This window comes from Anas acuta, chromosome 1, assembly GCF_963932015.1.
Source record: "Anas acuta chromosome 1, bAnaAcu1.1, whole genome shotgun sequence".
In the NCBI taxonomy this organism is placed as follows: domain Eukaryota; kingdom Metazoa; phylum Chordata; class Aves; order Anseriformes; family Anatidae; genus Anas; species Anas acuta.
In genome coordinates, this window is record NC_088979.1 from 98,304,989 (window position 1) to 98,326,562 (window position 21,574).

A 21,574-nucleotide genomic window follows, 5' to 3' on the forward strand; every position below is an offset into this window, starting at 1 on the left:
TCTTCTGTGCACTAAGTAACAGTGATGGTTCAGCCTATAAACCGAGTGCACAGCACAGAACATCCTCTTTTAGTAAGATGAACTTTCATGTTTCCTTGTAAATTTTGGTTTCCCACCTCATGAGAGCTTAGGTACAATTTACACATTGGTATGTATTTATCTGATTAAAAGATTACATAAATTGAAGAGGTATTTTTAGGCTGTATTATAATTCTTAGAAATCACAATCTTAACTTAGCTCATGTTTTTTTACTGGGAACTGTAAGCGGAAACTTTAGTCCAAAGTGATTTCAGGCCTTTGTACTTACAACAACTGCTGTCTAACCAAGCTGCTGCTGAAGCCCAGGGGTAGGCAAAACAATTAACCACATTGAAGTTTTCAAAATCACGTTTGCTTACCCAGATCTCCCTCCACTCATTTGGGCCATTACTGAGGCCAGAATTTCTGTCTGAAAAATAATTGCACTGGTAGTAAGTTGGTCTGTTTTTACTATGAGTGCTTTATTGCTGTCTTGAAATAAATTCCCAAGGTTTGAGTCAAAAGATAGCTGAAAACTTGACAATAAGATCTCACATATGGAGTCAGTATTGAGTGCTGTTGTCTTTATGCTGATTATTTGTTAGGGTCTACAACCCTATGTAGAACTGAGAAGGGATTACATTTCAGGAAATGGGACTTGTAAAAGCCTCCTTTGAGCCTTGAGGTTTTGTAAAATGGCACAGGCACCACCAGCACTCTCCTGTGTGTCCAGGAAAGAACCTGTTTAATGATGTCCAGCATGTTGGAAAACTAGGGAGCCTGAGGCAGGAGCTGAGTGGTTGAGGCTCTACTAGCAGACGTGAGACACAGAAGATATACTTTGCCTTTGGTATTTATCCCAAAGAAATTTCAGTTGTACATAGGAGCTCTGAGCTTTTCTTAAATACTCTTTAGAAAGGTTATGTTTGAGAATTTCTGTTATAAATGGTAAGAAAGTGTGGATTGGGGTGAGAAAGAAGAGGAAATGTGCATTTTGAGGAACTGCTTATAGGTTTCTTCTGTTTTCTGACGTTGTGCTAATCTTGCAAATAACCAAGTCACATATTTGTGTGCACTGCATTTGGCGACAGCAGTTACTCCATAAAAAGTATTATCTGAGGAGTATGTGTGAGGAGTATGTGCCAGTTATGAAGTGAGGAAAGTCCATAACTAAGACCGTGAGAAGGTTTCAGATGTCACAAATGGCTAATTAAGAGTAACTCATTTCCTGATTACTGAAATACTGGCCTGTGTTCTGCAGGACGTGGCCTCATATATTGCTGAGAGGAATGATGCTGAAAGTTCTTTTAGATTATCTTTTCTGTCTGTGTTGTACTTGAGACAAAAGTATATTCGGTTCTTGAAATGTTTGGCACCTGTTGTTGATCAGCCTAGCACAAATTTCATGTAATTCCTGATCTGTCCTACTCAAAGGCCAGTGAGTCCAAATAAATCTAAAAAAAAAAAGTGTGGTTCCTCCCACCTCCTTCCCCCCCAGAAATGTCATTTAGTAGAAATTTGCTTCTTTTGACCAAGGGCATACACTAAGATGGAAACATTTTCCTTTTTGTCTGAGATGAAGAAGGGTTGGTGTGTTCACTGTAGAGATTTCTACTTCCTTTGCTTCAGGGGTGGTTGACTGCTGTGTTGCTTCACCATGAAGTTTTATAAGAGCTTGGTACAGTGTTCAGACACAGTGGTTCAGTTTTTGTTTAATTTAATAACAGGATTCTGCCTTTGTTAAATGTTGTAACTGCTTTCTTATAGAGATAAAAGGAGGGGAGGAATATAAAAAGATGATTGTCTGAGCTACAGTGCTTGGCTGTTTCTGGGCCCTGAGACAAGAGAGGAAAATTTGAAAGTCACGCTCTGTTTTGTTTTGTTTGTTAGGTCATGAGAGAATGGGAAGAAGCAGAACGCCAAGCAAAGAACTTGCCAAAGGCTGACAAGAAAGCTGTTATCCAGGTAAAGGAGAACGCTGCTGCAACCTTACAGCTGGGGCTGCAGTTGAAATACAATGGGTGTGAGCGGTGGTATAATTTTAAAACATAATTATATGGGAATTTAATGTTATTTTCTGCTCTTGCTGTTGCTATCTTTGTTTCCAGCTGTTAGAGGCTGCTGGGTGTCTCTGTATTTAGCAGCCAATTTCTGGAACAGAAGTGCAGAACTAGTGAGTGTGTATGTAGAGAGAAAGAATTTGACTTGAATTTCGATTTGCCATCAGTGAGAACTGAAAGCTTTCACTGTGAGTCCTTCTCAAAATTTAGGATGTGATAAACTAATAAGCTGCAAGACCTAATCTCAAAGCAGAGATGAAAAATGTGATTTAAGGAAGGAATCACCATCAGTTTTATCTGAAAGAAACCCTCAGCCAGAAATTCTTTTATCCAAATAATACTATAATTCAAAATTTCTGACAAGCCAGACACTCCTTGAAACCCACTGTGGCTATGTTAGGTATTATGCAGTACTGCTAGGAGGAATTCAGTGCAAAATTATAAAAAGGTAATGCTGAGAACCAGACTGCATTGCATATTAAATCCCACGACATTGCTCTCTGTATATTTTGCCCAGTAAAACTTTTCCTTTATTGGAATGAGTTTGAGCTCATTTTTTCTTCCTGATGGCCAATTTGTAGGCAATTATAGTGACTCTGTATGGCTTGAATGTTTTGTTTGTGGTTTTTTGTTTTTTTTTTTTCCCACCAGGTAGTTTTGTTTGTAAAGTCACTTTGGTACGTGGAAAGCCTTCATGATTGCAGGAGGCAAGTGCTTGCCAAACTGCACCTTTTTCTAGGCTGAATTCCTTAGTGTTGAACAGTCTGAGGGGTCAAATGAAGGATTCACTGGTGGTTGTGCTGAAATGTTTGATTAATAAAATGTGGCCAGGTGTTCAGGAATAGAGGGCATCAGCAGTTCCTGCTGAAATCAATAAACAGTGCATTCAGTACAGAGATTGTGGAAGCCAAGGCAGTCTGTCATGAGGAAGCATACTGGTGATCTGCAGACAAAAGTTTTCACATCTGTGTTTGTCTGCTGATGTCTTCACTGTTCCTGTTGTGATGGGTGTTTTTTTCAGCATTTTCAGGAGAAAGTGGAATCACTGGAACAAGAAGCAGCAAATGAAAGACAACAGCTGGTGGAGACTCACATGGCACGGGTGGAAGCCATGCTGAATGACCGTCGCCGCATTGCTCTGGAGAACTACATCACAGCCCTGCAGACTGTCCCACCCAGAGTAAGTGCAATATCACAAGCCCCATTGTCTGTGTCACAGTCGCTTTAGTCATCCTGGGGAAAAAGAACGTATGCCAGGTGCCGTCCAGCTATTCAGCAGCCAGCGTGCACCATACAAGATCTACTGCGGCTATCTATCAATCAATTTCAAAGTTAAAAGTTTAGATTTAGTGTGTACATAAATACAGGTACAGGCACACACCCCATCCATCCATCCATCCATCCATCCATCCATCCATCCATCCATCCATCCATCCATCCATCCAGATACTTAGGCAAAGAACACTGAAGTGATTTGGTTGCCTGAAATTGTAGCCATTCACAGATCCTGCTAAAGGATGATGATACAGTCCCTCCAAGTGGCACACAATAGGATATTTCATTATGTTGAGAGGGAGCTTAAGGATGAGGATGCCTGTGTTCTGGTTTGTGTGTTGAACTGTTCAGTGAAGGATCCTGTGAGGATTGTTGGATGGTGTGAAGACACCACACTGGCAATTCAGAGTTGTCCATGTTAGATGTGATGGCTATTTGTGGTGTAAACACTAAATTCAGAATGAGGATTTGGGTGGAATTTTTAATGATTGCATTTCTGTGCTGCTTATATTTAGTCCAAAACCAGCTAGTTTATTACCTCCAGAAAAAGAGAATCTATGTGAACATTGTGGGGAAAGCAGTCAGATGTTTTTTATACCTCTAATTTCTTGGACACTTCGTAGATGGAAAAAACATTATGTCACTGAAAGACTTTTGGGTCAGCAGTGTAAGATGTACCAATTGAATCCTGAATTTGGCCTCACAGGGAATTATATTAATCTGATTACAATAGTAAAATTGCATATTTTAAGCGAATTTCCTTCTGTAGAGAAACCGGCTTGTTCAGTGAGCATGAGAAAATGATCGTCATCATAATTCTTTATCAACAAACTTCTTCTACACCTCATGCAGCAGAACTCTTGTTTTTACTGCATGCCAAGTAAAGGAATAATCTTGTGTTGTCCGCCTGTCACATGGAAACTTCTGAGTAGCTGTATGAAGAGTTAATCTTTATTTTGCAACATAGCAATTTGTTGAAAATAAGACAAGTCTGTATTAATGTGGTAGATGATGTTGTTTGATCCAATTGCGAGATGCTGTGTATTATAACCTCTGACTGTGGAGGTAGTGAAGGCTTGAACTCCAGTGTCTCACTGGCAGATACATGTGCAAGTTATGGACTGGTATGCAGCTTCCTTTAGGAAATTGGAGTCTGCGGCTCAGAACTGAAAGTGAGATGTGGTGAGTGCACAGAAGGGCTGCAGGTTGCGTTTGCTCTTTTGCTGTGTGGCTTTGAGTAGTTCACCACGGATACAATTTCACATTTCCCTTGCCAATCAGCTCTTGCAGTAAAGTTGAGCCTTGTACAAATGTAACGTTGTCTAAAAAGTATCCCAGAAAAATTATTTGATTTAAAGTAGTGCGTTGATCGGGCTGTCAGCTTGGTTCTACAGCTATCTGGGGTTGTGGAAAGTAAGGATGAGGAGCACACATAAGAGCAGAATGGTCTCTTGAGCAGTCAAAATGTGCAACTTCACTCCTAGTGTAAGAGAACTTGACTTTTCATGTTTGTGAAATGCAGATGACATCTCCTGCAAAAAAAAAATAAAAATAAAGTGAACTGTAGTTGCAGAACTTCAAGGGGCAAAAATGTTGACACCGTCTTTGGGACCAGAAAAATCTGCATTTTATGTTTGGGTTGCATGTAGTCAGCTCCCAGGACATTTAAATTAATAATATATTAACTCTTTAAATAGGAGAGTGTTGGGCCTGAAAGATGGTGTCAATGAACATCATTTAATAGGTAACTCCATCAGAAGTAAGTTTTGAAGACACTACTAAAGACTGGGATACATCCCATATTCTTGTCGCTTCAAAAACTGATCACCCTGAAATGTGCAGGCTGCAAACAAGAAGGTAACGTCATATCAGTGCTACCTATGAAGGGGCTAATTGCAATTAAGTTGAAACTATTGAAGGATAACAAAAGCTCTTAGACTTTTAAGAGTCCCTTTACTAGTTTTGTTAAAGGTACTGTCCTTGCCAGCTCTATTTTGTTGCATGCTCTGTAGTTACTGACAGTTCAGACATGCTTCTGAACTGCCAGTCAGGTGTGTGCCAAAACACAAGAAAAAACTGATCTTTAATTCAGCAGGAGGATTTATCTGGTTTTGTTGTGAAGCAGAGGGTGAAACCTGAGCAGTGATTAATTATAGCTGAATGGCCTAATGAATGAGTCCAGTCTGGTAACCACTTTGCAGGATAAGTTAAGGTGCCAGAAATTTCAATATATGCTAAATCCAAACTCTGGCTGCCTAGCCAAACAGAAAATGGAATCAATGGAAAATTCAACTCTGATACCCCAGCTATATTTTTCTCTGGCAGAGAAATGGTTCCCTAGTAAGCTAAAAGGACATTTGATGCAATTTTGTGGTCTTTGGGAGAGTAAGTCATAACTTTACCTATGACTTGTTAAGTAATTTTAAAAAAGGGAAAATTTTCTGAAGTTACACAAAAATGCTTTTAAGAACACCCTTCCACTGCATGTTTCAAATTAAGTGCTTTGCTATGAATGCATTTACTACAGAAGTAGATTCTGAATCACAGAGTCACAGAATGGTTTGGGTTGGAAGGAACCTTAAAGATCATCCAGTCCCAACCCCCTGCCGTGGGCAGGGACACCTCCCACCAGACCAGGTTGCCCAAAGCCCCATCCAGCCTGGCCTTGAACATCTCCAGGGATGGGGCACCATGGCTTCTCTGGGAAGCCTGTGCCAAGGCCTCATCTCCCTCTGAGTAAAGAATTTCTTCTGTAATTTCTTGTGTAATCTAAATCTCCCCTTGTTTAGTTTAAAGCCATTACCCCTTGTCCTATCACTGCACTCCCTGACAAGTCCCTCCCCAGCTTTCCTGCAGGCCCCCTTTAGGCACAGTCAGGCTGCTGTAAGGTCTCCCCAGAGCCTTCTCTTCTCCAGGCTGAACAACCCCAGCTCCCTCTGTCTTTCTTCATAGGTGAGGTGCTCCAGCCCTTGTATCATCTTCATGGCCCTCCTCTGGCCCATGTTCTAATACGTCCATGTTCTTCTTGTGCTGGGTCCCCAGAGCTGAAGGCAGGGCTCCAGGTGGAGTCTCACGAGAGCAGAGCAGAGAGGGAGAATCGCCTCCCTCACCCCACTGGCCATGCAGTTCTTGTTGCAGCCCAGGATATGGTTGGCTTTCTGGGCCATAAGCACATGTTGCTGACTCATTTCAAGCTTGTCATCCACCAACACCCCCAAGTCCTTCTGCACAGGACTGCTCCGCAGAGCAGCTTTGGGGATTTTCCTGTCAAGTAAGCAAGCAAGCTGTTTCTGTTGTGCCAGGGAGCATGCTCGACTACGTGTGCTTCATGCTGTCCTCTACCTGTACAGCTGTCGGCGTATGTGTTTTCAGTGCCATTCTGCCTAAAACTACAAGTGTCTGGGAATCCTTTATGAACAGCTTCAGTACTGGGCCAAAAAACTTAACTGCAGGATTTTTTTCAGGCGTTATACAGATCATTGCCCAATGCCAGTGTCACAGGAGTTCATCAGGATACCAGTCTGAGCAGCAAGGTAGCCAGGGAGCATGCAGGAATGAAATTACATAGCTTCAAGGTCTATTAGAACATAATTATGAGGAAAACCAAGTATTTGTACTGTTGTGTTCTCAAAAGCACTGCCACGCAGGCTGCCCAGAAACTTAAATTTGATCCTCATTCCTGATTCCTGAGGCAGCTTAGCTGTGCTGCTCTACTTTGTTGCCTTTGAAAATGGGGTGCAGCTGTTCGGTATCCAGTATCAAAATACCGTATTGTTTCATTCTGCTTGATGGTTTTACTATAGAAAAGGCGGATTAGCGGCAGTTGGAACTAATATGCTTCTAGTTTTTAAAACAGTTGGAGATTTTCCCCTTCATTTTGCAAGTTAAATAGAGGAATTCAAACGAATCAGTCTCTGCAAGCAACTTGGTTCTGTAATTTGCTTATATTTCCTTTTTCACATGCATGTCAAATTTACTTGGATTTATGTCTCCCTGTTAAATCTTCGGTGGTAACAGAGGCCTATTCTCTGTGGGAAGTCAGGGGGGAGATGTGGAGGAGAGATGGAGAAAAGAAATGCAGTTCACAGTGGTGAAATAAAGGGTTTCAGAGCAAGCAAACATACAGGAAATCTTTGAAAGGTAATTAATTAACCTCCTTACATTGTGCATCAAGTAAACTGAGCATATAATAATTAAAGCCAGTTTCTTCTACTTCAGAACTATTTTACCAAGATGTAAATTACTGTTGAACAGAACAGGGTAATTAAGATCAACCCTAGCATGTACATTAATCCATCTGAATTTATTTGCTGTATTTTTTTTTTCTTGTCGCCCTTACAATCCTTCAGGGTACCATTTGTGCCTTGAGAGCAGTGTCTGTTCATGCAGGGAGAGCGTAGTGTGGGCTGAAACTAGTTGAGTTCAGCTATTTGGACGTGGAAGGGGGATCTGCAGAGGGGCCCTTCCTAGGTGCCTCTGCATTCTGGAAGCTGGAAGCCTTTTCTGAGTCCAGCGAGGTTGCTGTGGAAATATGCAGTTGGAGGCAAGCCAAAGCGTCGCTGCCGATCTTGTGATAAAAATCCTTCTGTGCCTTAGGAGAGATCAGTTCAGCTCTAATACTCCACCCTGTATCCTGCTCCCCTAAATCTGTAAAGTTACAGATGTGGAATTTCTCACATATGCTCAGTTTTGTGGGATTTGTGAAATAGACAGCATGGATTTCATCTTTGCTTTTAAACCAGGTCAGACTGAGAAACATGGTCACCTAAGTCAGTTTTCCAGTAGCTTCTGAGGCTTTTCAGTGAATAAAACCAGACTCTCTTGTTTTTTCCCTAGTCTGTGGGCTGGAGCATGTGGTATAGTCATACACCTAGTCTTGCCAGTAGGGTTTTTTATATGAGCTCACTGAAGACAGAAGAGGCAATTCCAGACGGGTATTAAGTTCTGCAAAACTTTGACAGAGTCATCATAGCTAAAATACACAGTTTTAAAAGAGTGAACAGAGACCAAATTTATTTTAATTTGTCAAAGTCAAGTAAGTTCAAATCCTGAAAAGCGACTAACGAGATCAAATCAAATACTTTTCATTTTATTCTGCCTCAGGAAAAGTCCTTGGGAGAGAAGGCAAAGGGAAGTTCTGAGTACCGTTATAGCGATGTGTGTAGCAACACATTTCCTTACAAACTAGCAGAAATTATGAGAAGACATCTTTAACTCAACACGAAAGGTAGCTGGATGGGACTTCCACATGGGTGAAAAGTCTTGCATCATCCCAGTCAGCCTTTCTTGAATGTTCATAAAATGAACTGCATCAAACGTGATCCATAAGTTAATAACACAGCAGATAAAATACCTAGTATGGTATATGAGGTATTCCTAATAAGTGAATGAAAAGAAGCAATTGTTGCACCTTTTAAGAGCCGTATTCAGAAAGGACTGGCAATGGACCTTTCTCTAAAGGCAAGATGAAATTGCAGCATTGTGAAACTTGCCTTTCTGATCTAGAGGGAATTTTGATCAAAATTACAAGCCAGCTCAGAATTTCCCACGGAAGTTGCATGGCACAGAGATGGGAGGTTGTATTTTAAATACACAGAAGTGCTTTAATATGATTTTCATGTTGTTTCTGTGTAGTAAGTATTTTGGATTTCTATGGGGAGATTGTAAGTTATGTTTGTAACAATCCAAAAACTAAAGTTGATGTTTCCATTTTCCAAGCTCAGTGAAATTGCACTGTTTCACCACTTCCTTAAAATCTGAAGTGTCAGGCTAGGATCTGTGTGGATATCGTATACGTGTACACAAAATATGCATATATTTTACCTGCTAGAAACTATTTGGGGCATTTTAGATCTCATCCTTTTGGGGGATTAGGAAGAGATCAGTGAATTACATTTTCTTGTAAATGACCTACATGAAAGGTATCAAGTTTTCATTCTCTAAACTTGCAGATGCGAGTGAACCTACCTTGTCCCCATTTCAAGGGAATTCATTACTAATGAAGCTGAAACTTAGAACTGAGAGAGAGTATATAAAGAATTGTAAAGGTTGTGAGTTATTTTAGTTTTGTTATGTACAAATTATAAGAAACATTTTCTGCTAGCTAGAACAAAATCAAGGTAAATCCTTGCTAAGATGGCAAAGATCTGTAGAGAATATAATCACTAAATATTCTCTATTTAAAATTTTGTGTGAACATCTTCAGGTGGGCTGCTTTTCGCAGGGCTCTCCTGTTCTGTTTGATAAACCAATACTATCATCCTAAGCCATGTTATGGTATGAGCGTTGTCTTCAAACAGTTTGCAAGTATAAATTCATTTCCTCCAGAAGAGCTCAAAGTGCTTTTGAGCATTTAATGAAATATAGTTCATGCCTTTTGTAATGCCTAAAAAGCTGAAGTGGAAAAAGAGCCTGTGTTCTCCAGTGATTGATGCTGGGAACACCTTGCACATTTAAGGACAGAACAATCGTAGGCCAGCAGATCCCACTGGTGTGTGTTTGGAGATAACTGCAACAGTAATGTTTCCTTGTTAGAAAAAGGATTTCAGTGATCTCACCTCTAAGCTGATGCTACCTGAAATAAAGGCACCTTTAGCCACGCTGGACTGAAGAGTTAGTGGGGTTGGATCTCACCACCAGGTAGCCAGGTTGTCATCAGTGGTTTCTGCTTTGTTTAGACTTGTCTCATACAGCTGGAAACCTTTTAATAAGTTGTCAGGATTGCATCTATCTATCCACAGAATAAATTGTCGTCTTAATAAGAGAATAGGCATATTCGCTACAGGGAAGTTATCTTTTTAATGGTGCTTTGTCAACCTAGATGACCTGCATATTCCATGTAAGTAGTCTATGAATCTGCCTGCTGTGGAGTGAATGGGTTGAATACATGCAAGTCCCAACATACAGAAACTCTCTATAAAGTAATACTTCAATAATATTCTCCAGAATAAACAGGATTTGAGACTAACAACTAAAGTACATCTGTTAGCCTGCCATGATGTCTTGTAGAAGGACTATAATCTGTCTGTGCTTAGTGTTAGATAAAAAGCAGGTGTTTGAGAAGGGGATCTTTAGAGTAAGTTTCATAGGAGTAAATGATGTGTCCAAATGTGCTTGAAATACTCAGAAGCTGCATGTAACAGGAGACTTCAGACAACTTCACTCTGCATCGCCCTGTGTCTGCTTATTAGATGTTTTTGTATAATTTTTCTACATTTGCTTAAATAATGAGTGTGTGCCAAGATGCTGTGGATTTAAGCTTCTTGCCAGCCAGACCAGAGTTTTCCAGTACTCAGTAACCAATATTACTCCTGACTGAACAGCATTCCTTGCTAAATGATAGCATTCTGGATGTAGTGCTGGATCCTGTTGCTTGGGAAGTCACTGGTCGTTCTGGTTCCTGGCTCAGTTGCAGATGCCAGCAGTGTTGGCCAGGGTGACTAAAAATATGAGGATAGTGGAAGTCACGTTGGGAGTATCCTGGTCTCTTTTAGAGGAAAGCTGACAAAAACAAGCCAACAAAACAGATACAACTGAAAATAATGAAATTATTTCATGAGGCACTTAGGCAGCCCCTGGTGGCTGATTCAGGTTTAGTTATTCTGTGAGATATATTTTATAAGATAACTACAGACATGGATATGTTGAGTTTTCCGTGATAACACATGCAGAAGAATTACAGATGCTAAAAGCAGAATGTTTTAATGAAGTTTGGCGCTTGGTACATTACTTCTGTAGAGCGAGAAGTGCAAAGCTGGCTCTGGCATCCATAGGCATTTGTTCTTTTGTCATAGGCAGTGTCAGAGCTCATGCCTCAAAAACTTAAATTAGCTGATATTAGCAACACTTTCATTGATAATGTAATCTTGGGGCTCCTGCCTAGGGTTGAAGTAATAGATGGCCATGGACATAACAGCTTCAGCCACAGGGTCTGATGGCATCTCCTTAGCCTGTGGATCCTTTCCCCACCTCTGTGCTAGATTGTTTGTTGGGGCCCCTCTGCTCTACTGTCAGAAGAGTTCATACCACTATTTGGTGCAAGAGGATTGGCAGAAAATCCGGGAGCAATAGATTTGGGGACAAATCCTAGTGCAAGTCTCTGTGCAAAAAGTGCGTGATAGGGTGGGATTTTTAAGCAGAACCAGTTCGCTTCATAATGACTTTTAAAAGACAGTGTGTGTGCAATACAGTATGGGGATGGGACTTTGGGGTGAGAGATGTTTTTGCTGATCCACAAATTTGTTGAAAGTTTGTAAGCAGTAGGCCTACAATTCTAGGTGTGGAGGAGAAAAGTCACTTTTGTCAGTTAAATTTATGGTCAGCAATAAAACTCGGTCTGCATTTATGGAGACAACACTCACGTATGCAAAGCCCTGTGGAGGGCTGTGATAGCCAGGCACCAGCCCTGACGGGTTGGTTAGCCTTCAGCAAAGGCCCTGAAATCGTGAGGCACAGTTGCATTTCAAAGGTAAAGGTATGGGGAAGGTTGGAAGTCTGACTTGATCAAATGCATATGGGACATTTGGCAGCTGTTTTAGGGCAAGGAAGCTATTTTAATTTATGACAAATGTCCCAGGGATGTCACCACCTTTGTTTGTCTGATAAATTACCCACTGTATGACCTTCATGGTCAAGGCAGGGCATGTTTCCTAACGGTTGCAATACAGAAGTTGTTGGAAATGCCAAGTATACATGCCAGGCAGGGTTCCTAAGCGAGTTTGGGTACCACTTCAGGGCAGCCTGAGTATGTATGTACCTGAGCTCTTGATGTTCAGGGAATCCTATTGTTTTTATAGGTACCCACAGCCATCCTAGGAACTTCTGCATGGTGCAGTGCCTACCTGATTGTGATAGCCGTGTATGTCTGTGTGAGGTAACTAAATGCTTTCCAGCGATTTGTTAGCTTTAAATCACATTTTGTTAGAGTAACATCACTAGCCTTTAGGCAAAGTGAGATCACGAGATTGACCCTCAGGGTTAAAATGTGCATCTGGCTCGTTTTAAAAACACCAAAAAAACCTGTAAGGAAACACCTTGCGTTTAATAAATTTAATATTCTTTCTATATTTTCCTATATTTAAATCACAGTTTTCTGCTGCCATCACAGGAAAATTTCTCGGCCAGGCATGCTAAAGGCATCCATGTCCATGTCTCCATCATAGGGATAAGTCTGAGGCACTTCTCAGTGTTAGAAAATTCACTGAAAGTGGGCTGCCAATTTACCCAAGTGACTACTACTGCTCGTGGTATTTGACAGGAATTTTCAAATTGTTGTCCTAGTAATAAGTCTACTTGTGACTCTTGATGTGAAAGTTTCACTGGCGAAGTGCAGTGAATTCAGACACACTGAGGGAAAATGAAAAATATACCCTGCTGGCATTAGACATGACACTTCAATTGGAGTATCTCTTGAAGAAATAGAACTTAATCCTTTTCTCTCTAATCTGCCATAACCTGCTATCTTGATGTGTCTTGGGGAAAAGAAAGCTGAAATGTCAGGAAAGGGAACAATGTTTTTTTATCTTCAAAATGCTGTTGTTGTAAACCTCACTGGTCTTGCAACCTTTGTTCCTTCCTATAAACCTTTACAGTTTGTATTTCCATTTGTTTTGCTGTTGCCATAATGTTGTAAGGACTGCTTACTTCCCCGAATTTGTCCACAGTTTCTTGCAACCTTATCGCAGGGCGCTTGGCTTTTGGTGGCTTGGGGTTATTTCTTCATGAATGAGTTCTCAGTCATGGAGCCGCTAAGTTTAATCCGTTGGTAGGGAACGGCTTCACATCTCTCTATTTCTACACAAAAAATCTTCTTCAAATAACCTTTGTTTTACTTTCTTCGGACATTTTAAAATCTATTGCCTATCTTAAGCTGAAGAGATTCTTAAATCTTAAAGCTCTGTAGCTTAGTATTCATCTCTTGTGTAAATGTTAAATTAGTACAGGATCTATATTTGTCTGTGAATCTAAGTCTTAAAGCTCCAACTTCGCCCACGGTTCTTCCTTCTTCAGAAGACTGTGCACGGAGCTTCTGACACTTACTTTGTCACTTCCCTGCCTGCTCCCCGGTATCCCTGCCAGTGCCCAGCATGGCTACTCACCTCTTCTGCTCTTTCTTTAATTTCCCTCACAGTAAGATCACTGTACCCTTCCTTCTCATCTGTATCGGCTTCATTCCTTTCACTGTTCAGCAGCTTCAGGAAAGATGCACAAGCACAACATTGCAAGCAGAGTTGGCAAGGGGGTTTGGATTTCCAGAGTCATCATAAACACTGATGACTTAGCTGAACACTAGAAAACACGTCCCTCTTTTGGCACAGTATTATTGTACAGAGTAAGAGAATACGTAGAAATACACCTTTCATAGCCATCACTGCTGTGCCATCAGTCTGTGTATATTTTTCATGTTCTCTTCAGCTATGGTTCTCTCCTCTGTTCCAATTCAATTGTATATCTTAAGTCATATATTTAATGGTTTTTACTAATTAAAACCACCTGCGATATATACATAGGCTAAGATTTTAAGAAAATTTGGCACCCAGGTTGGGTACTTTCAGAACCAACTAAGTGGCCGTTTTTTCTTTCTCTTAAACCTTTCCAGTCAGTGGCATATTCTGGATGTCTGCCTTCCATACCTCAGCTGTTCCTTTCCTCTTTCTTCTGCTGGTATAGCAGTCGTGACAGGACAGAACAGTCTTGAATTTATTTAGTAAGTTTTGTAGTCAAGTCTGTTGATTATTCCTTGGCTTGGATAGAGTAGTGCTTTCAGATCGTCTTCTGTGCAGGTGTTGGGCAGGTTATTTACCTGCTGGTTTGAATCTGGACGTGTGCATTCAGTTGTCTGTTGACAAAACGAGTTCTAGTCTTTTTTGTTGTCTCAGGTTTAACTGTAGTTGATGGATGCTGTTCCCAGTTGAATATTCAGCATAGTAGAGCTTATGTGAGGAATCTTTGAAATGCTTCTGTCAGAGTTCATTTTCCACAGCGTTTTCTAGAAGGGATTTGCCTCGTAGTGGTTTTCAGTTGCAAAGATTGAAGCCTGGGTGATGGCGCTTTCTAGAGTGGGGGGAGAGGAGAAGCAGAGTCTGGTAGGGACAGTGGAAGCAGAGCCCAAAGGAAACTGATCATGGGTGTCTGTTAACTAGCATGTTGAGGCGTCAGTTGCTGTCTGTTGGGACAGTAGCACAGCAGACAAAGAAACCCAACAGCCAGACTTTGTTTATGGTCAGGGAGGAAATCTGAGTGCCCAGCCCATCACTGTGTGCACCACCTACAGCTGCTGTTCAGCAGAGCATTGTGCCAAATGGGTTGAATGATGGGGTGTTCCCTGGGGAAGTCAGACATGCTTTCAGAAGATGGCTCTTGCAGGTGCGAGCTGGCCAAGTGTTCTGGGGTACACCTCCAAGGTAAGGAACTGAAATATGTGTTTTCCTAAACTGAACTGATTTTTTTCCTGTTTCTTCCCCATAGCCTCGTCATGTATTCAACATGCTGAAGAAGTACGTGCGTGCTGAGCAGAAAGACAGACAGCATACTCTCAAACATTTTGAACACGTCCGCATGGTAGACCCAAAGAAAGCTGCCCAAATCAGATCTCAGGTAATCCCCACTGAGGGTTAGCAATGTCATGTTGTTCATAACCATTGTGAAGTTTCTGTCAGCTTATTAAAAAAAAAAAAAAATTACTACTTTCCACAGACAGTTCTAGATGCAATAAAAAATAATTTGCTTTCCACCAGAAGATTAAAGCAAAGTGATGTAGGAACCGTGTGAGTATAATTTGTCTTTCGAGAAGAACTGAAAAGCAGGTTTTCTGTCTACCCAGACAGTGAGTCAGTCATGGGCACTTCCCAAGGAGATCTCCAAAGCAGTTATACCCAGAGCCTTTATTACTGCTTTGGTAGATAATACCTCTGGGAAAATGTCTGTAATAGATCTAGCTACTGCGTATGGTTATGCTTCATCCAGCTGAAGCAGCAGAACCAGAAGTGGTAGAGCCATCTGACTGCAACCAACCTTTCTGTAGTCATTGCAGAGGTACTTGTAGTGTCTATAAATATGATTACTGCAATGCACTTGAGTTTAACATGTTTTTTAAAATGTGCACAGAAGTTCATGACATTTTAACTGCTGAATGTTACTGCAGTCCTCAACGTTTGTGTTTTGGAACAGCTTTTATGTTGCCTTTGTAAATCATGGAGGGTGAGAAAGCAAAAAAGACTGAAGATGTAGCTGGCTTTCAAAACAGCAATTAAAATTGTAGGCACAACGGATAAGCTGTTAAGTGTGTGCTGTAATCTGCAGAATCTGCCTCTGTTCCCTCTGCAGGATGCAACAGGAAACTCTGTTCCAGCCACAGTTTTTGAACTGATTGGCATCGCTAAAAGCCAAATCAAAACCATATACCTCTTTGAATGACATGATTTGCATATTACATTTCTGAAACATCTATTTCAGCCAGACTTGTACATTGAGATCGTGCTGGCTTGAAATTGCTGGCATTAGAAATGCACACTATAACCATCTTCTGCAGTAATCTTAGACAGCTTTCCCACACTGTAAATGTTAAAGCATTTCCTTTTGCATCTAACATGATTTTTTAGTTTCTAGAACGTTGGATTATTTAATAACAGAAAACAGTGGAATTTTGCAGACAACATATTGTTTGGCAGCACAGGTGAAGAATGGAAACTGACATTTAGATACAAGAAGTACAGTGTATTGCTTAGTGTATTGCCATAGGAGTGCATATTCTATAATATCTTTGCTTCTTGAATTGGTTAGAAGGTTGGGAGAATGTAGGCTGGAGGAACTCTTGGGGAGTTTTATTTCAGTAGAAAATGAAAAACAAGATATTTTGTTGAAAGGCATGAATGCTTTATTTCAGTTTGAAGGAATCGTACCATTGTTTCATTGAAATTGCTGTCTGCAACCCATTTTCCTCTTTAGGCCTAACTGCCCTTGTCGGTAGTTTAAGTCTTCCAAGATGCACCTCAGTGTCCCTTCCTACTGAAGAGAGGTGACACTTGTGGAAAGTAGCCTGAGGAAGTATATCATGGGTTGTCATGACTCAACACATAGCAGTGTGTGGGAACCTGAGGCAGTAGAGTTGTAATCACATGAGACAGCACTGTAATGCTTCTGGTTGGAAATATTTTTGTTTTCAGATGAAAATGTTTCAAATGCTTTTAACAAGAAAATTGAAGCTTTCTTCAGGGAGTAGCTGTTTCTTTTTGCAATACTAGGATAAAGAAAAAAAAAAAAACAACAACATTATGATCCGGCAATCATTGCGCCTCACTTGGCTTGCATGTCATGCAGAAGCTTATGGGTATGGGCAAATTTACACATTATTGATGGGTAAATGAGGCTGTGGATTTCTGCCACATTAGCTTTTTGTATACACACTCTACCCCACTGCAAATGTAAATCTGTGCTTTAAATTATTTTACTCTCATGGCATTTCAGATAGTTTCTATGGAGAAGCATCTAGCACACTATGTAAAAGAGGTGAATTTTGCAATTGATTTGACAATTTCACTACATAGAACATACTGAGTATTATACCTAGTACAAGTGAAAACTGTCCTCCTGTTATAACCTATATAACCTATAAAATTTTTGATAATGACTACTAATAATAGTATTCCCCTCCTTAAAATATTTTTATTTCTTTAGGTTATGACACATCTACGTGTGATATATGAACGCATGAACCAGTCTCTCTCCTTCCTCTACAATGTGCCTGCTGTGGCTGAGGAAATCCAGGATGAAGTCGGTATGTGATTTGTTAATACAAAAAAAGGGAAATATTTCTGTGGTGAGAAATCACCACCAAAAGCTAAAATACTGCATCTTATCTCTATTGATATACTGTCCCAGCTGACTAATAGAACAAACTTGCCAGTGTTCTTAAATTATAAATCAAATTATAATGCACATTTGGAAGGCAAATTAAAGTTAAATTAAGAGAGTGGGCTAGCAGAGACTGGACTATCAGAGCGACAAAATGGAATATCTTGCTCATAATTTGCTTTCAGAGGAGATTTCCTATTTCTTTAAAATGCAGTTTCATTATCACTATATGTGGACTTCATTAATTCCTGTATAATCTATGCAGTGACATGATCATGTGACCTTTGTTGTTAATATTTTCCCTGAAATATGTTAACTTACATTTGGAGCCTCCATGCTATATAGATACAGCTGTTTACAATAAGTAGCTCTAGCAAATCCTTCTTGGGTTTGGATATTTAATTTGATGTGGTAGGCATTTACATTATCTGATGCAGTCATTTGGGAAATCCCCCATATGAAAAACTAGTTTCTGGAACAAGAATCCAAGAAAAATGTAGGTAATGACTAGGGGTTAATAAATGCAACTTGGCAGTATCTTACCAGTCATTGTTTCATTTGGTAAATTATTGACTTCCTTATAAAACAAGGCTGTACCATTGTAGTAGGGATGAGGATGTGTGTAGGACATGTGAGGGGCTGGACAGTAGCAATGAATTCCCCAGTGCCCAAAGCACAGATTAAGAAGCAGATGTGCCTGTACTTGTGAGGTAGCTTTAGGAAGCTGGGGATAAGATCAGAAAACAGAGCTGGGGAGGGGTGCTAGGAGGGCACAAAGAAGTAGTAGAATTAATAATTCTCCTTCACTATGTGCTTCTGTGCTTCACAATTGTAAGGCACAAGCAACAGTCTCTGTCTTCGATCAGAGATCTGTTCAAATAAAATCCTTATTGGTCATTTGAAAGTATCATTTCTGTAGGAAAGGAGATTCTGATACTGCTAGGCTATGACTCAATTGTCCTTTTTTTTTTTTGTTACCCATCACTGTTGTTCCCTTGTTTTGTTTTGTTTTGTTTTGTTTTGTTTTGTTTTGTTTTGCTTGAAGTTTCAATTTCTTCTATTATCGGTAAAGTTAATGGTTGTTGTTGAGGACATGCTTCTAAATTTTCTTTTCTCTCCAAAATACTGAAAGTGAATGGGAATTTCAGAGGCTTTGAAGTGACATGGGAACAGAAGTCTATTAACTGCTAAGTGGTTTACAAAAATCTGACTCCTAATCTCAAATGTAATACTAATTTTTAGGAGAAAGAAGCAGGCTAAAATTAGTAGGATATTATGTCCTACTAAGATGAGAGAAGCTAAGATATCTCAAAGAAAGAGTCTATCAGTCTCTTAAATACTTTTTCCCTACCTTGATTTTTTTGTGGGTTTGGGTATAGTAAAATTTCTTCAAAGCACTGCAAAATTCGAAGCAATGAAAAATATATTCTTACATTGGGAGATACCAGGCAGCAAAAATTAAAGAAGACACTGTCAGATCTGGGCTATATTAGATAAAATTATTCAGTAATGAGAAGAAAGCTGTTTCTTTTCTGTTGATACTCTTCCAGTATCAACATTCTCCTTGTTGGTAATGGTGACTGTGTGCTTGATTTTACATCTTACTTCCAATGAAAATTCAGAGGGGTCATTCCCTTCTGATAAGGAAGACTGTGTCCTTCTAGCTTTGAGCACTGTTTCGGCTTTGAGCATGTTTCTAATCCGTTCTGAAATTACTGAGTTTCTTAGCCTCAGTATTCTTCCTAAATCCATGGAAAAGGAGATCTATGACAGCTGTAGAATCTGCGAAGAACTAAAATACTAAAAATTTCACTATGTAACATTCCAAAGAGATACCACAGCTATCATTAAAAAGACAAATATTTCATTAAATACCTTCTTTGGAATTATTAACTTAGAAAGTCCAAGTCAACAAAAAAGTTGGAAAATACTTAGGTAAAACTAACTCAGACACGCAATGTCTGACTGATAAATCGCATATAAAGTAGTTGAAAGTAGTTTTCTCAGGCTGCTGTGAGAGCTTATCTTCTAGCTAAAATGACTTATTTTCTAGTTGAGTTTCTTTGTTCATTATGCTTCTCATTTCTAGTTCTACACTTTACTACAGAGTTCTTCATGAACAGTTTTCACCTTGAGGAATGAATTATCATTGCTTTAGAAGACACAGCTCTGACAAAGGTAGTTTTTCGCTAGATTAAACAAGTGGAACAAGTGGTTCTACGGACAACAAGATATAGTTTCCTGTAAATTTATGGGTTGTGTTTAATTCCTCCAATATTAAGTAAGGCGCTGCTTTTGACTAGATTTTCTCATTGCTAGAAATATTATGCCTCGTTTTTCACAGTTTCTCCGTGACCAGCTGTTGGCAAGTTTGAATCTCAGGTCCTTACATGCATGTATAAGTGTATGTTTTATATATATATATACACTAATAGAAACTAAACTAAATATTAAATTAAAATTTTCCTCATATCTGCCTGACAGTCAGCTATTGAAGGTTCATCCCTGGGAAGTGGGTGATGTTCTTTCATTGGAAATGTGTGTGAAGATGAGGTGCCCACTTCTAATGTGTCTGTTGTTTTCGAGATTTTTATCCTGGGCAATGAAGTTGAATTGTATGAAGCAGAAAGTAGAGTTGTTCCTGGGGTATGCCAACAGCATGGAGAATATTTTCTGCTTCAGCAAGCTGCAGGGTTTTGTTAATTAATGCTTCATGACTGGGTGAATTGCAGTCCAGCGGTTGGACATTTGGAATTCCTTTTAGATATGGAGTGTTTTTGAAGTTCCTGACATGAAAAAGTAGATTTATGGTTATAGTTTTAAGGTGAGGAATCTGAAATACCAAATCCAGCTTCTAAACTAAAAGCAGCCCCTTTTAAAAACTTTTGGAATTGTTTTTAGAACTCCAGCAGAGACCATGGCAGGAAGTTAACGTAAAACTTAAGACATTCGTAGCCCTCATTTGCAAATTGTCACCTGTTGGAGTCTGTTGGCTTAAACAGAAAATGACTTGAGTGTATAGATATTTGTAGGAAGACCCACAGTACTCTGAAGAGTAGAAAGCAGCTCTTACATGAAGCAATTTTTTTTTTTTTTTTCCCGCTAAGCATTTGACAAATGTGTGATGTGCAAATGCCACATTGAGATGACTGGCATATTTTGTCTCAGAAAACTCAAGCCATGTAAGGAAGAATGCTGCTGCCTCTCTTGCTTACATGTTGGGTGAGGGGGGTAAAGGATCTGTGTAATAGTTGCCTGAAGGGGTCTGTCTGACCATGGCTTTTATCATGGAGGCTGGAAAACATAGACAGGTGGCTTGTGTAGACCATTTGGCATTCTGGCTGCAAATGATTTCTCAAAGGACAGTAATGCAAATATGCTACAAACCAGGTCACCCTCTGCAAATGATGTAGTCCTGGGTGTTAAGTGGTGTTCCTCACAGACAAGAGTATGCCCCATCAATAAGACAGTCACCTAAAAAATCTGAGAAGAGATATTTGCACACCACAGGTGAGCAGATTATTTGACTATGTTGGTATTTGTACTCACCTTTTCCCTCTGATAAATCTCCTGTACTCTTAATATGCATAAAACCTCAGAAAGAACAATGGCAGACTTTAGGAGAAATCAGCAGTTCCTTTTAGCACATCCTGCTTTAAATCCTTATTTGATTAGGCTGCTTATCCATGTATGTAAAAGGCAATTTATTGCTGGGAGTGGCACAGCAGGAACAGCTTCAGAACGAGAAGCTACATCAGAGCTTTGTGTATTAGTCAAATGGGTAGGCAATAAGCTGAATATTTAATTCTGTCTTTGCTGCTTCGTTTCCAAACTGATGTCCTCGAGTCCATGTTTTCTAGCCAACCACTGATGAAATATTCAGCACCGCCTACTCAACAGTATCATAACTAACCCTGAACGATTCAGTTGTAAGCAAGTAATAAGTAAGAGAATATGATTTCATTTGTCCCTTGACAAATAAAATCGAGCTATTGTTATTTCATTATTTTGTTCCACTGCACTTATCCTGTTCTTCTGCAGTGTGCTCAGGTTATATAGCAGGAGGAGCGAACAAACACAAACAGACTTCTCCAGGTCATTGACTGAATTCAAATGCATAGAGTGCTGTGGCTCTTGTGCCGTTCGAAGTTATTTGTATGCTCCACCTCAGCGTAACAAAATTTGACCAAGAGAATATTGCCTCTTGACATTTTGTTCACAACTTTCTGTGAAGATTTTTTTAAGTATTTTTAGAAAAAGCTTGACAGCTGTAAATATAGGATGGGCTACAGACTAAAGATGTTTGAAGATTAGCTTTCTTTTAACCCTTTCTCTTTAACCATTAGGTCCCTATATCTGTCAGTCTTCA

The 21,574-nt window shown here is 39.9% G+C and overlaps 1 protein-coding gene across 4 annotated transcripts in view; it reads left to right on the plus strand.

Annotated features, from left to right (window-relative positions):
• The window catches only part of APP (amyloid beta precursor protein), a 213,619-nt gene that overhangs the window by 150,147 nt on the left and 41,898 nt on the right, over positions 1-21,574 (plus strand). For all 4 annotated transcript variants that reach the window (XM_068689985.1, XM_068689995.1, XM_068689966.1 and 1 more), the window contains 4 exons: positions 1,910-1,984; positions 3,101-3,259; positions 14,821-14,949; positions 17,029-17,128. In XM_068689985.1, the coding sequence (XP_068546086.1) occupies positions 1,910-1,984; positions 3,101-3,259; positions 14,821-14,949; positions 17,029-17,128 (463 nt within the window). The remainder of the gene's footprint in view (positions 1-1,909; positions 1,985-3,100; positions 3,260-14,820; positions 14,950-17,028; positions 17,129-21,574) is intronic.